At 39.9% G+C, this 13,803-nt stretch overlaps 2 protein-coding genes across 10 annotated transcripts in view; one reads left to right on the forward strand and one right to left on the reverse strand.

The window, feature by feature from the left end:
• FAM81B (family with sequence similarity 81 member B) overlaps nt 1-7,375 on the forward strand; it is a 52,492-nt gene extending 45,117 nt beyond the window's left edge. For 2 of the 8 annotated variants that reach the window (XM_027605953.2, XM_027605954.2), the window contains exons 8-11: nt 3,017-3,152; nt 4,637-4,669; nt 4,832-5,027; nt 6,721-7,375. In XM_027605953.2, the coding sequence (XP_027461754.1) occupies nt 3,017-3,152; nt 4,637-4,669; nt 4,832-5,027; nt 6,721-6,854 (499 nt within the window). In that variant the 3' untranslated portion in view covers nt 6,855-7,375. Of the gene's footprint in view, nt 1-3,016; nt 3,281-4,636; nt 4,670-4,831; nt 5,028-6,720 lie in introns of those variants that run through there. The other 6 variants (XM_027605950.2, XM_027605951.2, XM_027605956.2 and 3 more) reach the window with 5 other exon arrangements.
• TTC37 (tetratricopeptide repeat domain 37) overlaps nt 3,289-13,803 on the reverse strand; it is a 167,477-nt gene continuing 156,962 nt past the window's right edge. Inside the window, exons 44-45 of one of the 2 annotated variants that reach the window (XR_003522132.2) lie at nt 3,664-4,227; nt 3,289-3,550 (exon numbers count right to left, since the gene is read on the reverse strand). The gene's annotated coding sequence lies outside the window, so the exon portion shown is untranslated. Of the gene's footprint in view, nt 4,228-13,803 lie in introns of both variants that reach the window. The other variant, XM_027605941.2, reaches the window with a different exon arrangement.

Raw genomic sequence — 13,803 nt, forward strand, 5'->3', positions numbered from 1 at the left:
TAATTCACAGAAAAATAATTCTTTCATGGAAAATCATGTCCATTATATTAGGGGAAAATCTAAGGAAAGAAAGAGATTTATGCAAACCTTTATTATAGCTTATCCTTTTTATCTTTCAAGAAGAATGCTTTTTAAAAAAATCCTTTCATATTTTCATAAACTACCCAGAGTCTGACTTTTGATGGTTACCAGGAAAGTGTGTCTCCAACTGCAGGCAAAACCTTGGAGTAAAATGATCATAAGTAGTAAGTCATTCTTTATGACTTTATTTTAATTTCAGAATTCTAATTACTGATATGTGCTTCTAGAGATATTACTTGGACACATTTAATGGTTCCCTGGTGTTCAGAGGGATGTTAATACTGTATCAGTAATGAGAGTAAATGCTCTCATTTATATACACAGTAAAGGTGAACAGTGAAGGCTGGATTCCCAACTGGAAAGCTACCTCTTGATTATCTGGGGATTTACTGTCTCTCCTAACCATCACTATTAATTAGTATTTCTGCCAGAGATAGGAAAGGGAAGATGAAAACTGAAGATCAGATCTCTAAATATCTTGGCAAGTATATGATTTGTTATTTGTGAACAGCCTTAATAAAAGGTACTGAATGAGAAAGAATGAATCATTTATCCATTTATTCAACTATTCCTTGAGCACTTCCTATATTCCAGCCATTGTCCACCACCATGAACAAAGAAAAATGCTTTCGTGGAGCTTAGGTTCTAGTGAAGCAGACAACATATCACATGGTGATAAGCATTTTGGAGAAAAATAAAGGAGTAGGGAGAGTCTGATGGGGAAAAATGAAACCTTTTGTTGTTTTAAGTGTGGTTTAAAAAAAGTCCTATGTTAAGGTGATAAGTGGTACTTGAATAGAAATCTGAACGAAATGAGGGCAGGAGCCATTGTGTGTTCTAAGGAAGAGTGTTCCAGACATAGGAAACAGTTGGCTAAAATGAAGTTGTCCATGTATCAGCTGGGAACATATCTGTCTGAGACCCTTCAGCTATTAGCCAGTAGCATAGGTGTTTGGAAATCATGACGGGATTAAGAACACGAAGAGTGGCCAAAGGTATCTTCTTCATTGTTGAAGTACTCACCTGAATCAAGGTATGCGTTCTATGTGAAAAATCTCTCTCTCCAATCAAAAAATGTGATAATTCACGGAGCTGAAGATCAGAATTCAGCTATTATACTACAACTAATATAACTATTGGAAAATTAACTTTTCCCATTCCTTGATTTCATCATCTAAGTGCTGGTTTCTCAACGTGGGCACATCGGCATTTTGGCTGGATAATTCTTTACTGTGAGGCTGTCCTGTGCACTGTAGGATGTTTAGCAGTATTTCTGGCCTCTACCCACCACATGTCAGTAGCATCTCCAAGTTGTGACAACCAAAAATGTCTCTGTACATTGTTAGATGCCCACTGGTCTAAATAAAAATGAAAATGGCCTCTTAAAACCTTTTTTTTCCAAATATTAGCTCGAACACTTTTTCAGGGAAGCTAAAGAAGCATACACATGCAATATATGTCCAGCATGTCTTAAGCAGTGTCCAGTGATAAATATCACAAACTCAATTATCTGCATATAATTTGTCCTGAAAACATTACAGCAATGATTATTTCAAGCCACCCACTCGTAAGGTAGTCTGAATATTTTCAATAGCAAACAACACGCACTGCGCCTGCCTATCTAATATACTGCCTATTCTAAAAGGCAATTTGAAATTGACCTCTTGCTACAAGCAAGTGGCATGCAGAAAACATACAGAGACCCCTCGCCAGCCCCCACCCTCATCCCACCCCTTCTCAGACCCGGAGTTCTCAGTCATGCCAGCTGTGGATTCTCCTTTCTACTCACACCCTCAGCCACTCTACAGTGACTTTTCAAACTGATGATATATGATTCCAATCCTCTACTCTCTGTAATAACACCCACTTCCATTTTTAAAAACCCTTCATTCCATTATTTAATATTCCTGTGGTGCATCATTTCGCTGTCAGCAGTCACTTCCAGCACCTTAGCCTCTATTACAACTGATTTTGCTCAGTACCTCTTCAAGCCCTCCCTGCACCCCACCCCTCCAAGAATCCACAGAGGCCCACAGGAAGCGACGGAGCCTTTATTGAAGTTTCACCTGAGACAGAAAAGACAACCAAGGATGGTCTCCCAGGGACTCTCTGCTTTCCCAAAGTCCTCTTGGGCTCCCTTCCAGCTCCCTTAACCACTCCCTCTCTGTGACTTTTCTCTGGCCCAGATCCTCCCCAGCCGGGAAGTGACCCATGTAGAACAGGGGTTCCCCAAACTACCACCCTTAGCCGAACCTCCCCACTACTGAGAATGATTTGCACACTTCCTACTAATCTTAACAAAAATATATATTTTATGACATGTGATTATATCCCATTTAAATTTCAGCATATATAAAGTTTAGATTAGACCACAACCATGTTCTTTATTTGCTTATAAATCAGCCATGCTTATTTGTATCGTATATGGTTGCTCTTCCACTGCAATGGCAGCACCGAGTCGTTCTAGAACAGAGAGGTTGCCACGGAGGCCATATGGCCCACAATGCCTTAAATATTTACTATCTGACCCTTTATAGAAACAGTTTGCTGACCCTTACCACAGAGGGATAGCCCCGTCTCAAGTGACTTAGCGCAGTGTTTCTTCCACACACACAATGTACCCCGGGCCCTAAGAGGAAATCTGCATGGAGGACGCATGTGTTTCTGTGTGTCTATGTGTCTGTCACTGTGTATATGTGTATTTTAAGGTATGAGGAGGGGTGTTGTCAGCAGTTGGGTTGAATGCAAGCTCAGGGCAGGGACCCAGAATGTGCCCCCTTACCCCCCACCTCCCACATCAAACCGAAAGTACTTGCTAGATATCTTGAGCCTTATCATCTGAAAAAAAAAAAAAAAAACTGCAGCGTTTCTCAGTATTAAATTTTGGTTTTGTGTTTAAATTTACCTATTAAAATAGAAACATTTTTCCCCTCAGATTTAATTCACTTTCAAATAATCTATACGAGGAAGTTAAGAACCATCAAAAATGGACAGAAAGCCGGTTCATCACCTATGAAAAAGACCACCTTGGCCATATGAATCAATGTCTGAAGCTCCTACAGGAGAAACTAGTAAGGAGTTCTGTTATTCATGAAGTAAACGGCTGCATGGTCATTGTCTGGATGTTAGCAGTGAGTCAAGGTTTTGAAAGTTTCATTGTGACATTCACAGTCACTTCACTGACCTTTCCTGCACCCAGGTAGGAATCAAGGGGCCTGCCTCTTGGTCCTGTGTGCTACTCCCCAACTCCATGAACCCGTACCTCTGAGTGTGCTCTACCTATGACAGAATAACCTAAAGAGAGGTGTTGGTTTTAAAAAAAAAAAAATACGGATTCCTGGTCCCAGCCCAGAGCGGCATCAGACCCCCTGGGTCCTCCTCTGGGGATGTGTGCTTCCAGGCAAGCTCCCTGGGTGATGCTTGGACACAATAAAGCCGAAAAGCTTCTGCCATAGACAAGTTGGTTTACCTCTCCGAAGATCCATTAGTAGACCAAAGTTTTCAAAACTCCTTTTCCAAATCCAAACTTGTAGAGAGACACAATAAAGCCGAAAAGCTTCTGCCATAGACAAGTCGGTTTACCTCTCCGAAGATCCATTAGTAGACCAAAGTTTTCAAAACTCCTTTTCCAAATCCAAACTTGTAGAGAACCCCCAGCTTTGAGGCAAGACTACCAGGATGGAGGGGAAATCTGTTCATGGCAAGTTCCCTTCCACTCCAGGCAGCTCAATCAGCCAGCTGCTAGCCCCCACAGGACGGCAGCATAGGTCCATCTGTGTCACCGGGGACTGCCAGCCTTGCTGATGATTCAAATAAGATGTTTCTGGAACTCTGGTAGAGGGGCTTTGGGCAGCTGACAGAGACAGGAGTCCAAGAGATGGAGATAACCATGACAGCTTTATCATTGATAAGGCTATTGAAGTCTGTGTGGTCTGATGTGCAGCCAAGGGGGCCTGTTAGTTCTCCTGAAGTTAGACTCATCCACCAGTTCTAGGCAGCAACAGGTGACCACAGGGTCACCTGCAGGCAGAAGCTTCCCACCACAAGTAAGAGAGAGGCTGGAGTCCACCTCCCTCAGGCAGGCAGGGCCAAAGACAGGAGAACCAAAGGGCTGTCAGTCTCCCCCAGCAACTGCTTGCAAATTCCCTGTGGGGGGCGAGAAAGAGCAGAGCAGCTAATGAACCTTGGGCTGCCCATGAGTCCCCACCGCACTGCAATTAGAATCACTTGGAGAGTTTTTAAATTAGATAAATTCCTGAGCTCCACTGTGGACCAATTAAATCAGAGTTTCAGGGGGTGGTGTGATGGTCCAGGTGATATGAATAGACAACAGGGGTCAAGAATCACTATTCTAGCTGAACTCTGTCCACGTGGAGATAGGAAGCTCGAGGGAATATGGACACCTAACGGGAGCGTGTCCAAGGACGCTAGGTGAAGCAGTTTCTAAAACGCCTTCCTTGGCCACACTTCTTTAAACATTAGACTGTAATTCCAAATCCTTAGGGCATTTCAGCAAGACCACAGCCCTTTCTTTTCTTTCTCCCATCACATGCAGAATTCTAGAAACTACAAACAAGGCCAAACAAAGGTATGAACTCACACTTGTGAACACAGTTTTACAAGGGAACTTGGTGAGATATTTCATGTTTAACATGGAAAAGTGAACTTGTTAAAAACATTCTCTAAGCTAACTAATACAAATCCATGTAAGTTTTCTTTTCTGCAGAGTTTTATCATATATCTTTTATAGGAAAAATCTGAAAATAAAATGGAAGAAAAATTACTGAAGCTTTCAAGCAAATTAGAGAATCTCATTAACACAGAGAAACAGGAAGCAGAACTAAGCAAAGTAAAGCATATAGAAAATAAACTGTCCAAAAAGATGAACCAGCTGGAAAAGCACATCTGGGGTGAATTAGAGAAAATGCAGAGTGAATATCAATCAGGTGAGCAGACACCTTTGATTAAGAACACTAGTCCTTGCTTATCCAATCCCTCAGTGTTATATACTTTGAGCTCATGGCCATGGATCAATCCTGTCATTATCGATATCCTTTTGTATTTAACCTGACTTTTCTAAATATCCCATAGAATGTCAGTATACCATTGGAAGGTAGGTAAACAAGTTCTCTTCCTTCATTCGGACTTGGCAGTGTCACAAGCGTGCCAAGGCTCTGAGTTGTTTTTTTGTTTTGTTTTTTGTTTTTTTACTAAGATCATAGAATCATAGAATTGTTAGACTTGCAAAGTCTTTGAGATCAAGACCTTACTTGTGGTAGATCATGAAATTAGGACCTGAAATCAAATGTCCCTCATTGAATTGCAGGTAATGAGCCTGGACAGATGTCAGACTAGAGACCTGACCTTTAGAAGTGACAAAGAGAGATGAATTAACAGAGTCCAGTATAATGACTGCTTTTCTTCTTAAGGAAGCTAATGGCAGCAGTGTCAAGCTGAGCTAACATCAAAGAGGATTAATTTGAAAGGCTCATCTAATTTGTCAAAGGGAAGGACATGGGATAGGTGCTGTGGAGCAACCATCTGCCTTGAGTCACAATCCTGACGGAATTACCAGGAACCAGAGTTTCCTTTATTAAAGAAAGATCCATCTCATTTTCTGTCTTCTAGTTCTCAAAAACTTCATGCAAATTCTCCCAAATTTTGGTCCTGTACAGAGATACCTTGAAGGTGTATCGGGAAGATATTAAGGTCTCATTCTGCCAGATGTTCCTAGCATATAAGTAAAATTTGCTGCCTGGAAATCTGACCCACACTGCCCTTACCACCCCCCCATCTCCCACTGCCAAATCCATCTAATGAATTATCTGGCCAGGAATCATATCTCAAACTTATGCGACCCTTCTTTTAGGGCCCTGTTTTCTACCTTAGCACCAGAGGTTTAATTATATTCATTCCATTAGTATATCCCCGGGATGAGCTAAAAAGGAATTTGTAATCTGTTTCTTCATTTAACTAACCTGGAGTTCTAGCAAAGGGGAATTCCAAATTAATGGTGTGCTCCTTTATGCCTTTAACAAAAGTATGTTGAGAAATGACTACGTGAAAGGCCCAATGAGTAAGAAATGGGCTGTACCCTAAGAAGTTCGAGGTCTGGGAGGTCTGGGAGGCCTGGTAGGTAGCTCGAGTCATGAGTGAGACTAGACTTGCATAAGAGAGAGACAAGACAGGGGGAACAGCTGGTGGCCACTCCTTAGGTCCCTCAACAGGTTACTTTCTGAGAAGTTTTAAAATCTCACCTGTGTTCTTTATCTTCAATTTGGTAACAAGAATGAAAAAAAAAGATCAAAATTTCTTATCAAAATGACACAGAGAGAAGAAAATATTTTAAATTTCTTTCTTGAAATATAGAACTATTTTGTTATGCAATATATTTGGGCAAGGAGAGGAACTGAATTAAATTTTGACAATGAAGCCAGACACAAGCTGAAATACTACTGATAATGCATCTTCATGACTTGTAAGAAATGGATTATTGTACATTTTTAGACTGGTCTTAATGGAATTTAATATGCTTTTAATTAAATGATGACTAATTATGGCAGAACTGCTGATTAGCAACTTTTGTTTTTAAAAAAATTTCCAATGCATTAAGTGTACCTATTCTCTTATCTCTTCCAGGATTTAAATCAATTCACGACTCTCTCAGCTCCCTCCAACAAATACAGAAAACAAAGATGGATTTAGAGAAATATAAAGTACAGAAAGACCTAAAGAAATTACAGCGTAAAATAGTGGAACTCCAGGAGGTATAAAACGTTTCAGTCATCTTTTTCACCAGCCAATATAGTGGTTTGTTGGTAAAAGTCGGAAAGAAGTTAATATCTCTGGGGTGTTTACTGCTTCTTATATTTCCGTATTTCTTACCACCTTTTTAAGGAGATGAATGTGCCAGAAAATCCAATAAAGCAAAGAAATTTATGATGTCTTCATTAACTTATTAATGAAAAAGTTAAGGAATTTTTTAGAGAAATGACTTTTTGTATTTTTATTTGCCTACCAATAAAAAGCTGTCTACAAAATGTCCATCAATGAGTGAAGGGGCCTGGTGTAAACATAAAAGAAGGGCAGGAACTGAGGCAAACCGAAGACCACTTACCCTGTCTATAACAGACTAGTCAGCCTGCAGTTCTAGTTCATTATCAATATGTATATAATCCATTAGTGCCCAAATTTTATTTTTCAAGAGAAACTAGAAATCGGGTTTTATATGAAACCATTTATAAGCATTAGCAACTAGTTCAAAATATTTACTTTATCTATAGGGCAGATACAACTAGCAGGCTGCCAACCTGCAACTTCTGATCCAGACATTTTTATCTTCTAACAATCCCAGTATTTATAGCAAGTCTAACCTATGCATATAAAATTACTGATTCATTGTACTCAGTATGTATCAGAGCTATGAGCAAGTCAGAGCCAAACATGCAAAATAAGAGAATACACCAGTTTCTATGAAAAACATCCAACATAATTCGATCTAGGGGCCAAATTCAAATTAGTTTTCTATAAAATTAAAATATTTCTAACTTTTCCAGATATAAATGTTAGGTGTAGCGCCTGGTATTAGTTAGTAACGTCATTAAAAATAAAAATAAGCTATTCATGTCATACACTATCTGCTAGAACAAAGACTAATTTCTTTTTTTTTTTAAGATTTTATTTATTTATTTGACAGAGAGAGAGACAGCGAGAGCAGGAACACAAGCAGGGGGAGTGGGAGAGGGAGAAGCAGGTCTCCCGCCGAGCAGGGAGCCCGATGCGGGGCTCGATCCCAGGACCCTGGAATCATGACCTGAGTCGAAGGCAGACGCTTAACGACTGAGCCACCCAGGCACCCCCAAAGACTAATTTCTAATCACAGAGCTTTTGGTAACCTGGCAAGAGGACCATTGTTTCAGACTTAGTCTCTTGCCTTGGTTTAGGAAGAATTGACAACTTCTCCCCCAAGAAAGTACAAACTTACCTTCCAAATAAATTTTTGACCACTATCCACCTAATTTTTTAGTTATATGAAAGCTCTCCATTTGTTTTTATTAATTTACATACAGCATCTTTGACTATATTGTAAAGGACTTTTTAAAAAATATTTTATTTATTTATTTGAGAGAGAGAGAATGCGGGGGGGGAGGCTCAGAGGGAGAAGGAGACGCCCCGCATCAGGCTCCGCTGAGCAGGGAGCCTGATGCGGGACTTCAGGATCATGACCTGAGCTGAAGGCAGTCACTTAACCGACTGAGCCGCCCAGGTACCTGCAAAGGATTTTCATCGCAGAATTTAAGAGTCTAAAATGCAATAGCAAATATTCTTTGCAATCAAGTGTCACGCTAAGACAAAAGGCTCTTATAAGTGGATAAGAAAATAATAATAATGAACAGGCGAGTCATGGAAGAATACAATAAGAAATGAAGATATGAAAAGACATTCAACCTATTAAATACAAATTAAAGGAACCCTTAGGTACTATTTGCAGATCACCAAAAATTAAAGTATTCGACGAGGCTGTTGAGAAATGTGCACTCCTATATTACTGGTGAGCCTATAAATTGGTACAATGAGTAAGAGAGCAATTTGGAAACATCTATTAATATTTTAAAATGTATTTATTCTTTGACCCTGGAATTTTACTATTCGAAATTTACAAAAAAATTCAAAAATTATATTACACAGAATAAAGAACCTTTCAAAATGTGCAAAGATAAATGACCAAGGATACTCATTACAGCACCATTTGTTTTAGTAAAAATAAAACAAAAAGCCTGAAAATAACCTAAATATTAGGAAGTGACTAAATTAATGATATCACCAGATAAAAATGCTCTCCAACCCTTAAAAAGAACACAAAAAGATATCCAAGATACACTGATAGGTGAAAAAAGCAAGTTGCAACATGAATATGATCCCAATTGTGTCAAAAAATACTTTGAAATATGTTAAACAGAATATGTATACTGTATAGTATGCAAAAAAGTAGGAATTTATAACAAACGTTAGCAGTGACTGGATTATGAAGAATTTTGTTTTCTACATAAGAATGTTTTTAGATTATATTTTTGTTTCCAGTAAAAATGTATTTAAAAAAAATCACCACCATAGCAAATATACTACTAGGCTGAAGTAGTAACTCTTTGTAATGAACCAAGTAAGTGGTTATAGGAAGGGTTAAATTAGAAATTCATACAGACCAAGAGCCACATCATCTCATTCATACCCATTTTTTACTCTACAGTTCTTCTTTCCTTATAAGTAAAAATGCTCTGAATTGTAGTTCAAATAATAGTGTAGGATCAAGCCAAAGGCTCTGCAGAATGGATCTCTCTCATTGGTGGTGACAGGGTAGTACCATGTAGAAGTGAATGTAATACCAGAGGGTAGGAGGGGAATCAAAGGGTCTTCTGTAAGTGTTCTTGCTTGGAATCCCAAGTTGGGGTCTTCACAGGTTTGCTTAGGCTCTAGATGACCTGAGAGCTATGCCTAGAGAGAAGGTGGATCGGGGTTTTGTAGGGCCTAAAGCTTATACAATTTTGATTTATTGTTAATGTACTGTCCTGATGAATTGGCGCCAAAGTCTGTAGGAACATTCCTGAAAGCCACGGCTACTTCAGGACAGCCACAACCTACCTCCATCCAGAAGTGATCATGAACAACATAAACATATCCCTCTAACCCAAATATATCCCCAAGTCAACTTCTCTTTTGCTGGATCCAAAGCTGGCCATAGCCACTCCAGGGGTACCTGATATCAGCAGAAAGGGGAGTGGAGACAATGATCTTAATCAATGGTCTTATTGTCATTAAAATGCCTTACTTCTGCAAATTTTCCATCAACCGTGCAAACATGTGGCTAGGGCTCAGTAAGTGAGGGGTCCTGGAGCTTGAGAGCTGTCATTTCACCACAAATTCACCTCTGCTCTGGGCCTCCCTCCCTTTGTATATATTTTGCCATGGATCCAAAAAGATGACTAGGACAAACAATCCCCCTAGAGAAGCTCAGATGCATGGCACTTTATTCTATATCAAACATCAACACCTAATCCCTTGGGAAATGTCGGACTTGTCTCCCACAAATACAAGAGGATGTTTGAACACCACAGAATCTCCAGTGCAGATCCACCCCGTGGACTTGAGGCCTATGTTAGATCATTCCTGAGAGTTCTCAGTTTAGGCGCCAGCGCCATCTGAACAGGTTCGAATAGTCCAAGGGCCCTCTGCCTCCCCAGTGTTTCCTGCCATTTCCTTCCTCTTGTCAAAACTTGCACTGACAGGGAAAAGTCATATGAAATTATTTATACTAAGGACTAAATGGTAATGTTCAAAGGATTTTGCTTCCTCACTGAAGATGAAGGACAAATTCCTCACCTTATGCTACAAAGGTAAGCACCTTCTCAGCCCCATCGTGGGGTGGATATGATCACCACCGGATAGGAGAGCAATAAGGCCCAAGGTCAAAGAAAAAGCATCCCCAGAGTTCCCTGGACATTAGCAGCTTTCCCTTCTACAGACACAAGTGTCTGCTTACTGGTGTTGGTATCACCCATGATAGCAGCAAGTAGCACCCAAAAACACCAATGGGAAACTTGATCTATAATACACGTATCTGTGTTTTTACCTTTGGAAGGGGGTCTCCAAACTTCTGTGAGATATTACTTTTTACATCTTTGCAGCCTCTATTCATTCAGGTGCTAGGCATTGGGAATACCATATTGAGCAAACTAAATATGAACCCTGCTTAGGGAACTTATAGTCTAGTGGAAAAGACCAATAATTAAACTTTCAAACACATGGGCAAGTGAAGAGTGTGATGGAGCACCTGAGAGCGGCATTTAGGAAAACATGGGAAATAAAGCAAAGGGGTCTTCCAGAAGAAGGGATATCTAAATTGAGACCTCTACAGTATTAGCAGACATTAGCCAAGGGAAAGGGCCATGGTTGGTAGAGGCCAGAGCTCAGGGAGGTACAGCAGCATGGGCAAAGGCCCAGAGGCCAAGAGAATGGAACACATGCCAGGAAATGCAAGATATGGTCAGAACCTGAAGGGTATGCCATAGGAGATGGGAGAGAAGGTTTGAGGAGGTAAATAATGAAAAGAAGGCTGGAGAGATTAGGGAGAGCAGGGTGTCTGATCACAAAGGGCTTTATAACTCTTGTTGAGGAACTTGGGCTTTATCGTCAAGACCCAGAGTAGCTTTGAAGGATTTTAAATAGGAGAGTGACATTATCAGATTTGCATTTTAAAGAAATCCCTCTGGCTGTAGTGTGGGGAACAGATTACAGACACAGCGTGGGAAGCAAATTTGGATGGGAAAAGAGGGAGATGATGGAGAAGAGTGTAGATAATGAGCTCAGTTTTAAACTAATTGATTTTGAAGTATCAATGGGATGTCCAAGTAGAGGTATCTAGCAGTGATTGCGAAATATGACCTGGAGCATGAGAGAAATCTAAACTGAAGATCTAGCATGGAAACAGGAATTGGACTTATGGATGAAGAAGGAAGAGACCGCCTGGGGTTGGGAGGGGTGGGAGTGAAGGACATGAAGACCACTGTGAGAAACAGAGACCATGGGAAATCCCTGAGGACACAGAACACTGAAGGGACAGGCAAAGGAGGAACCTAGAAGTTTCTAGGTGACTATCTGAGGACAGTGACAGTGAAGTAGGAGAGGAAGTATCATCTTTTGAGGATTTCAGACTTCCCTGTGAGTTCCTGCTAGCAGATGGTATCAAGTTGGAGTTCTTCCAGTAATGCTTTCAGACCCAGCATTAAATCCCCACCTATTGAAGAGGACCCTGTCCAAAAGTGGGTACATTACACAATTCAGTAGGAGAACAGTTGTAAATGCTTTCCCCTTCCAGCCATTAAAAAAAAAAAAAAAAAAAAAAGTGTTGCATCTTCTCAGATGCAGAAAGCGTGCTGAGCTCTCCCAGGGAGAGGCAGAATTGTTGTCAGGAAAAATATTAGACTGTTTTGGCCCCTGCCCAGTTTGGCATTTCCCTCTCCAGATTAAGGTCACACTCATTTGTAGTAAAGATTTTTTATTTCAGATCTTTCCCTTAATATACAGTCATGAAATTTTGTAACTTCCCAGACTAAATTTTTCATAAACCCATTCCTTGTTTCTGCTACTTCATTTTCAGAGCTATTTTACACATGTGATAAATGGTGTGAGTAAAAAAATGATTGATGTGATCAGCAGTATGTCAGAAACCAGGTCCTCTTTTACAGTCCCAAAAGACACAAACTGAGAAAACAGAAAAATAAACATCTATGCTGAGAAGTCTTGAGTAGTTTTGAGGTCTGACAGATCTTAGTTTAAAACCAGTGTGCCACCAGTCACTATCTGTATGACTTTGGATATGTTCTCTAACTTTGGAGTCTTAGTTTCCTCCCTTAAAATGGGGATAATAATATACCTACCTTGTTATCAAAGACTTCTCTAAGCACTTTACCTCGATTAACTCATTTAATCCTCCAAAGAGATGTCTACTATTAAGACACAGAGAGATTAGGTAATTTTTGTTAGGTTAGACTGCTAATCAGAGGTGCAGCCAGAATTTGAACTCATTAGTCCAGAGAAGAGCTCTTAAACATTCTACTGTATTATTTCTCTAAATATATGTAGACCATCTAATGTAGTATCTGATAAATAGTGGGTGCAGTGCTTGATAATTGGTACTGATTAGTAATAATAATAAACAGAGCTTTTAATTTTGATGGGAAAGACAAGTTCCATGGTACTCTTTCATCCAACTCTGATTCAGATTAGTGTCTAAAAATACTTGAGTTTATAAAGGTCCTTTCACTATGTATGAGAAGAAATACTTTGGTTTGCAATAATCTAGCAATGGATCAAAGCAAAAAGAAGTACAAAATACAGATTTCTCCTGGAACAAAATTATAATGAGCAAGTATTCCTCTGCGTTAAAAGCATTTCTTTCTCTTATCTCTGGGGAGGGAGGCTAACATAATGAAGAAACCTTACAGACACTGACTGGAGCGGGACAAGATGCTGATGCCAACATGCAGTGAAGCATATTTCCTCTGTAAGTTCTGGCCATCAAAGCAAACGCAAAAGCCATTAGGTCAAAGTCATTGGATGCTTTGGAAAAGCATTCAGGGATGGACTTCAAGTGTGTGGGGCCTTTTTGGAGACAGTGAATGGTGGTGGACAGACCTACTTCTGCAACTCAGAACAACTCCTATATCAAAGAATCTATCTAGTCCTTATGCCTAAATTCCATTGCTTAGCACTTAAAGGCTTTTAAGTATTCACAACACCAACATAAAACCCTCAGAAAGGAACAAAAACACAACCAGGAGCTTCTATTGATTACCTCCTCTGCAGAGATTAGTTGATAAGTAAAATAAGGTCTTTAAAAACTAAGAAAGTGCTAGGTACCTAAGACATGTGGAGGACCAAAAGAAAGTTCATGGAAGAGAGATTAATAATGCCAAAGAGGAAACCAAAGTTTGGCCCCTGTGATGTTATCAAGGACTAAATGAAACAATTAGCTCACTGCTGGTCTCAGTTTCTATTAAGTTCAAAATCGGACAAGGGTGGAGTACTCCTCATCATTGCATAGGTTTAAATTTGCAAGTAAAGCTGGGGGGAAAAATAAATTTGCCAAGTTAGTCTTTTGGAGGAGTTTCCTGCCTCCTAGGTTCTTTCTAGAATTCAGATAGTGCACTAGGTAAATGGCAGTAT

This window comes from Zalophus californianus, chromosome 5 (genome assembly GCF_009762305.2).
Source record: "Zalophus californianus isolate mZalCal1 chromosome 5, mZalCal1.pri.v2, whole genome shotgun sequence".
Taxonomy (NCBI): Eukaryota; Metazoa; Chordata; class Mammalia; order Carnivora; family Otariidae; genus Zalophus; species Zalophus californianus.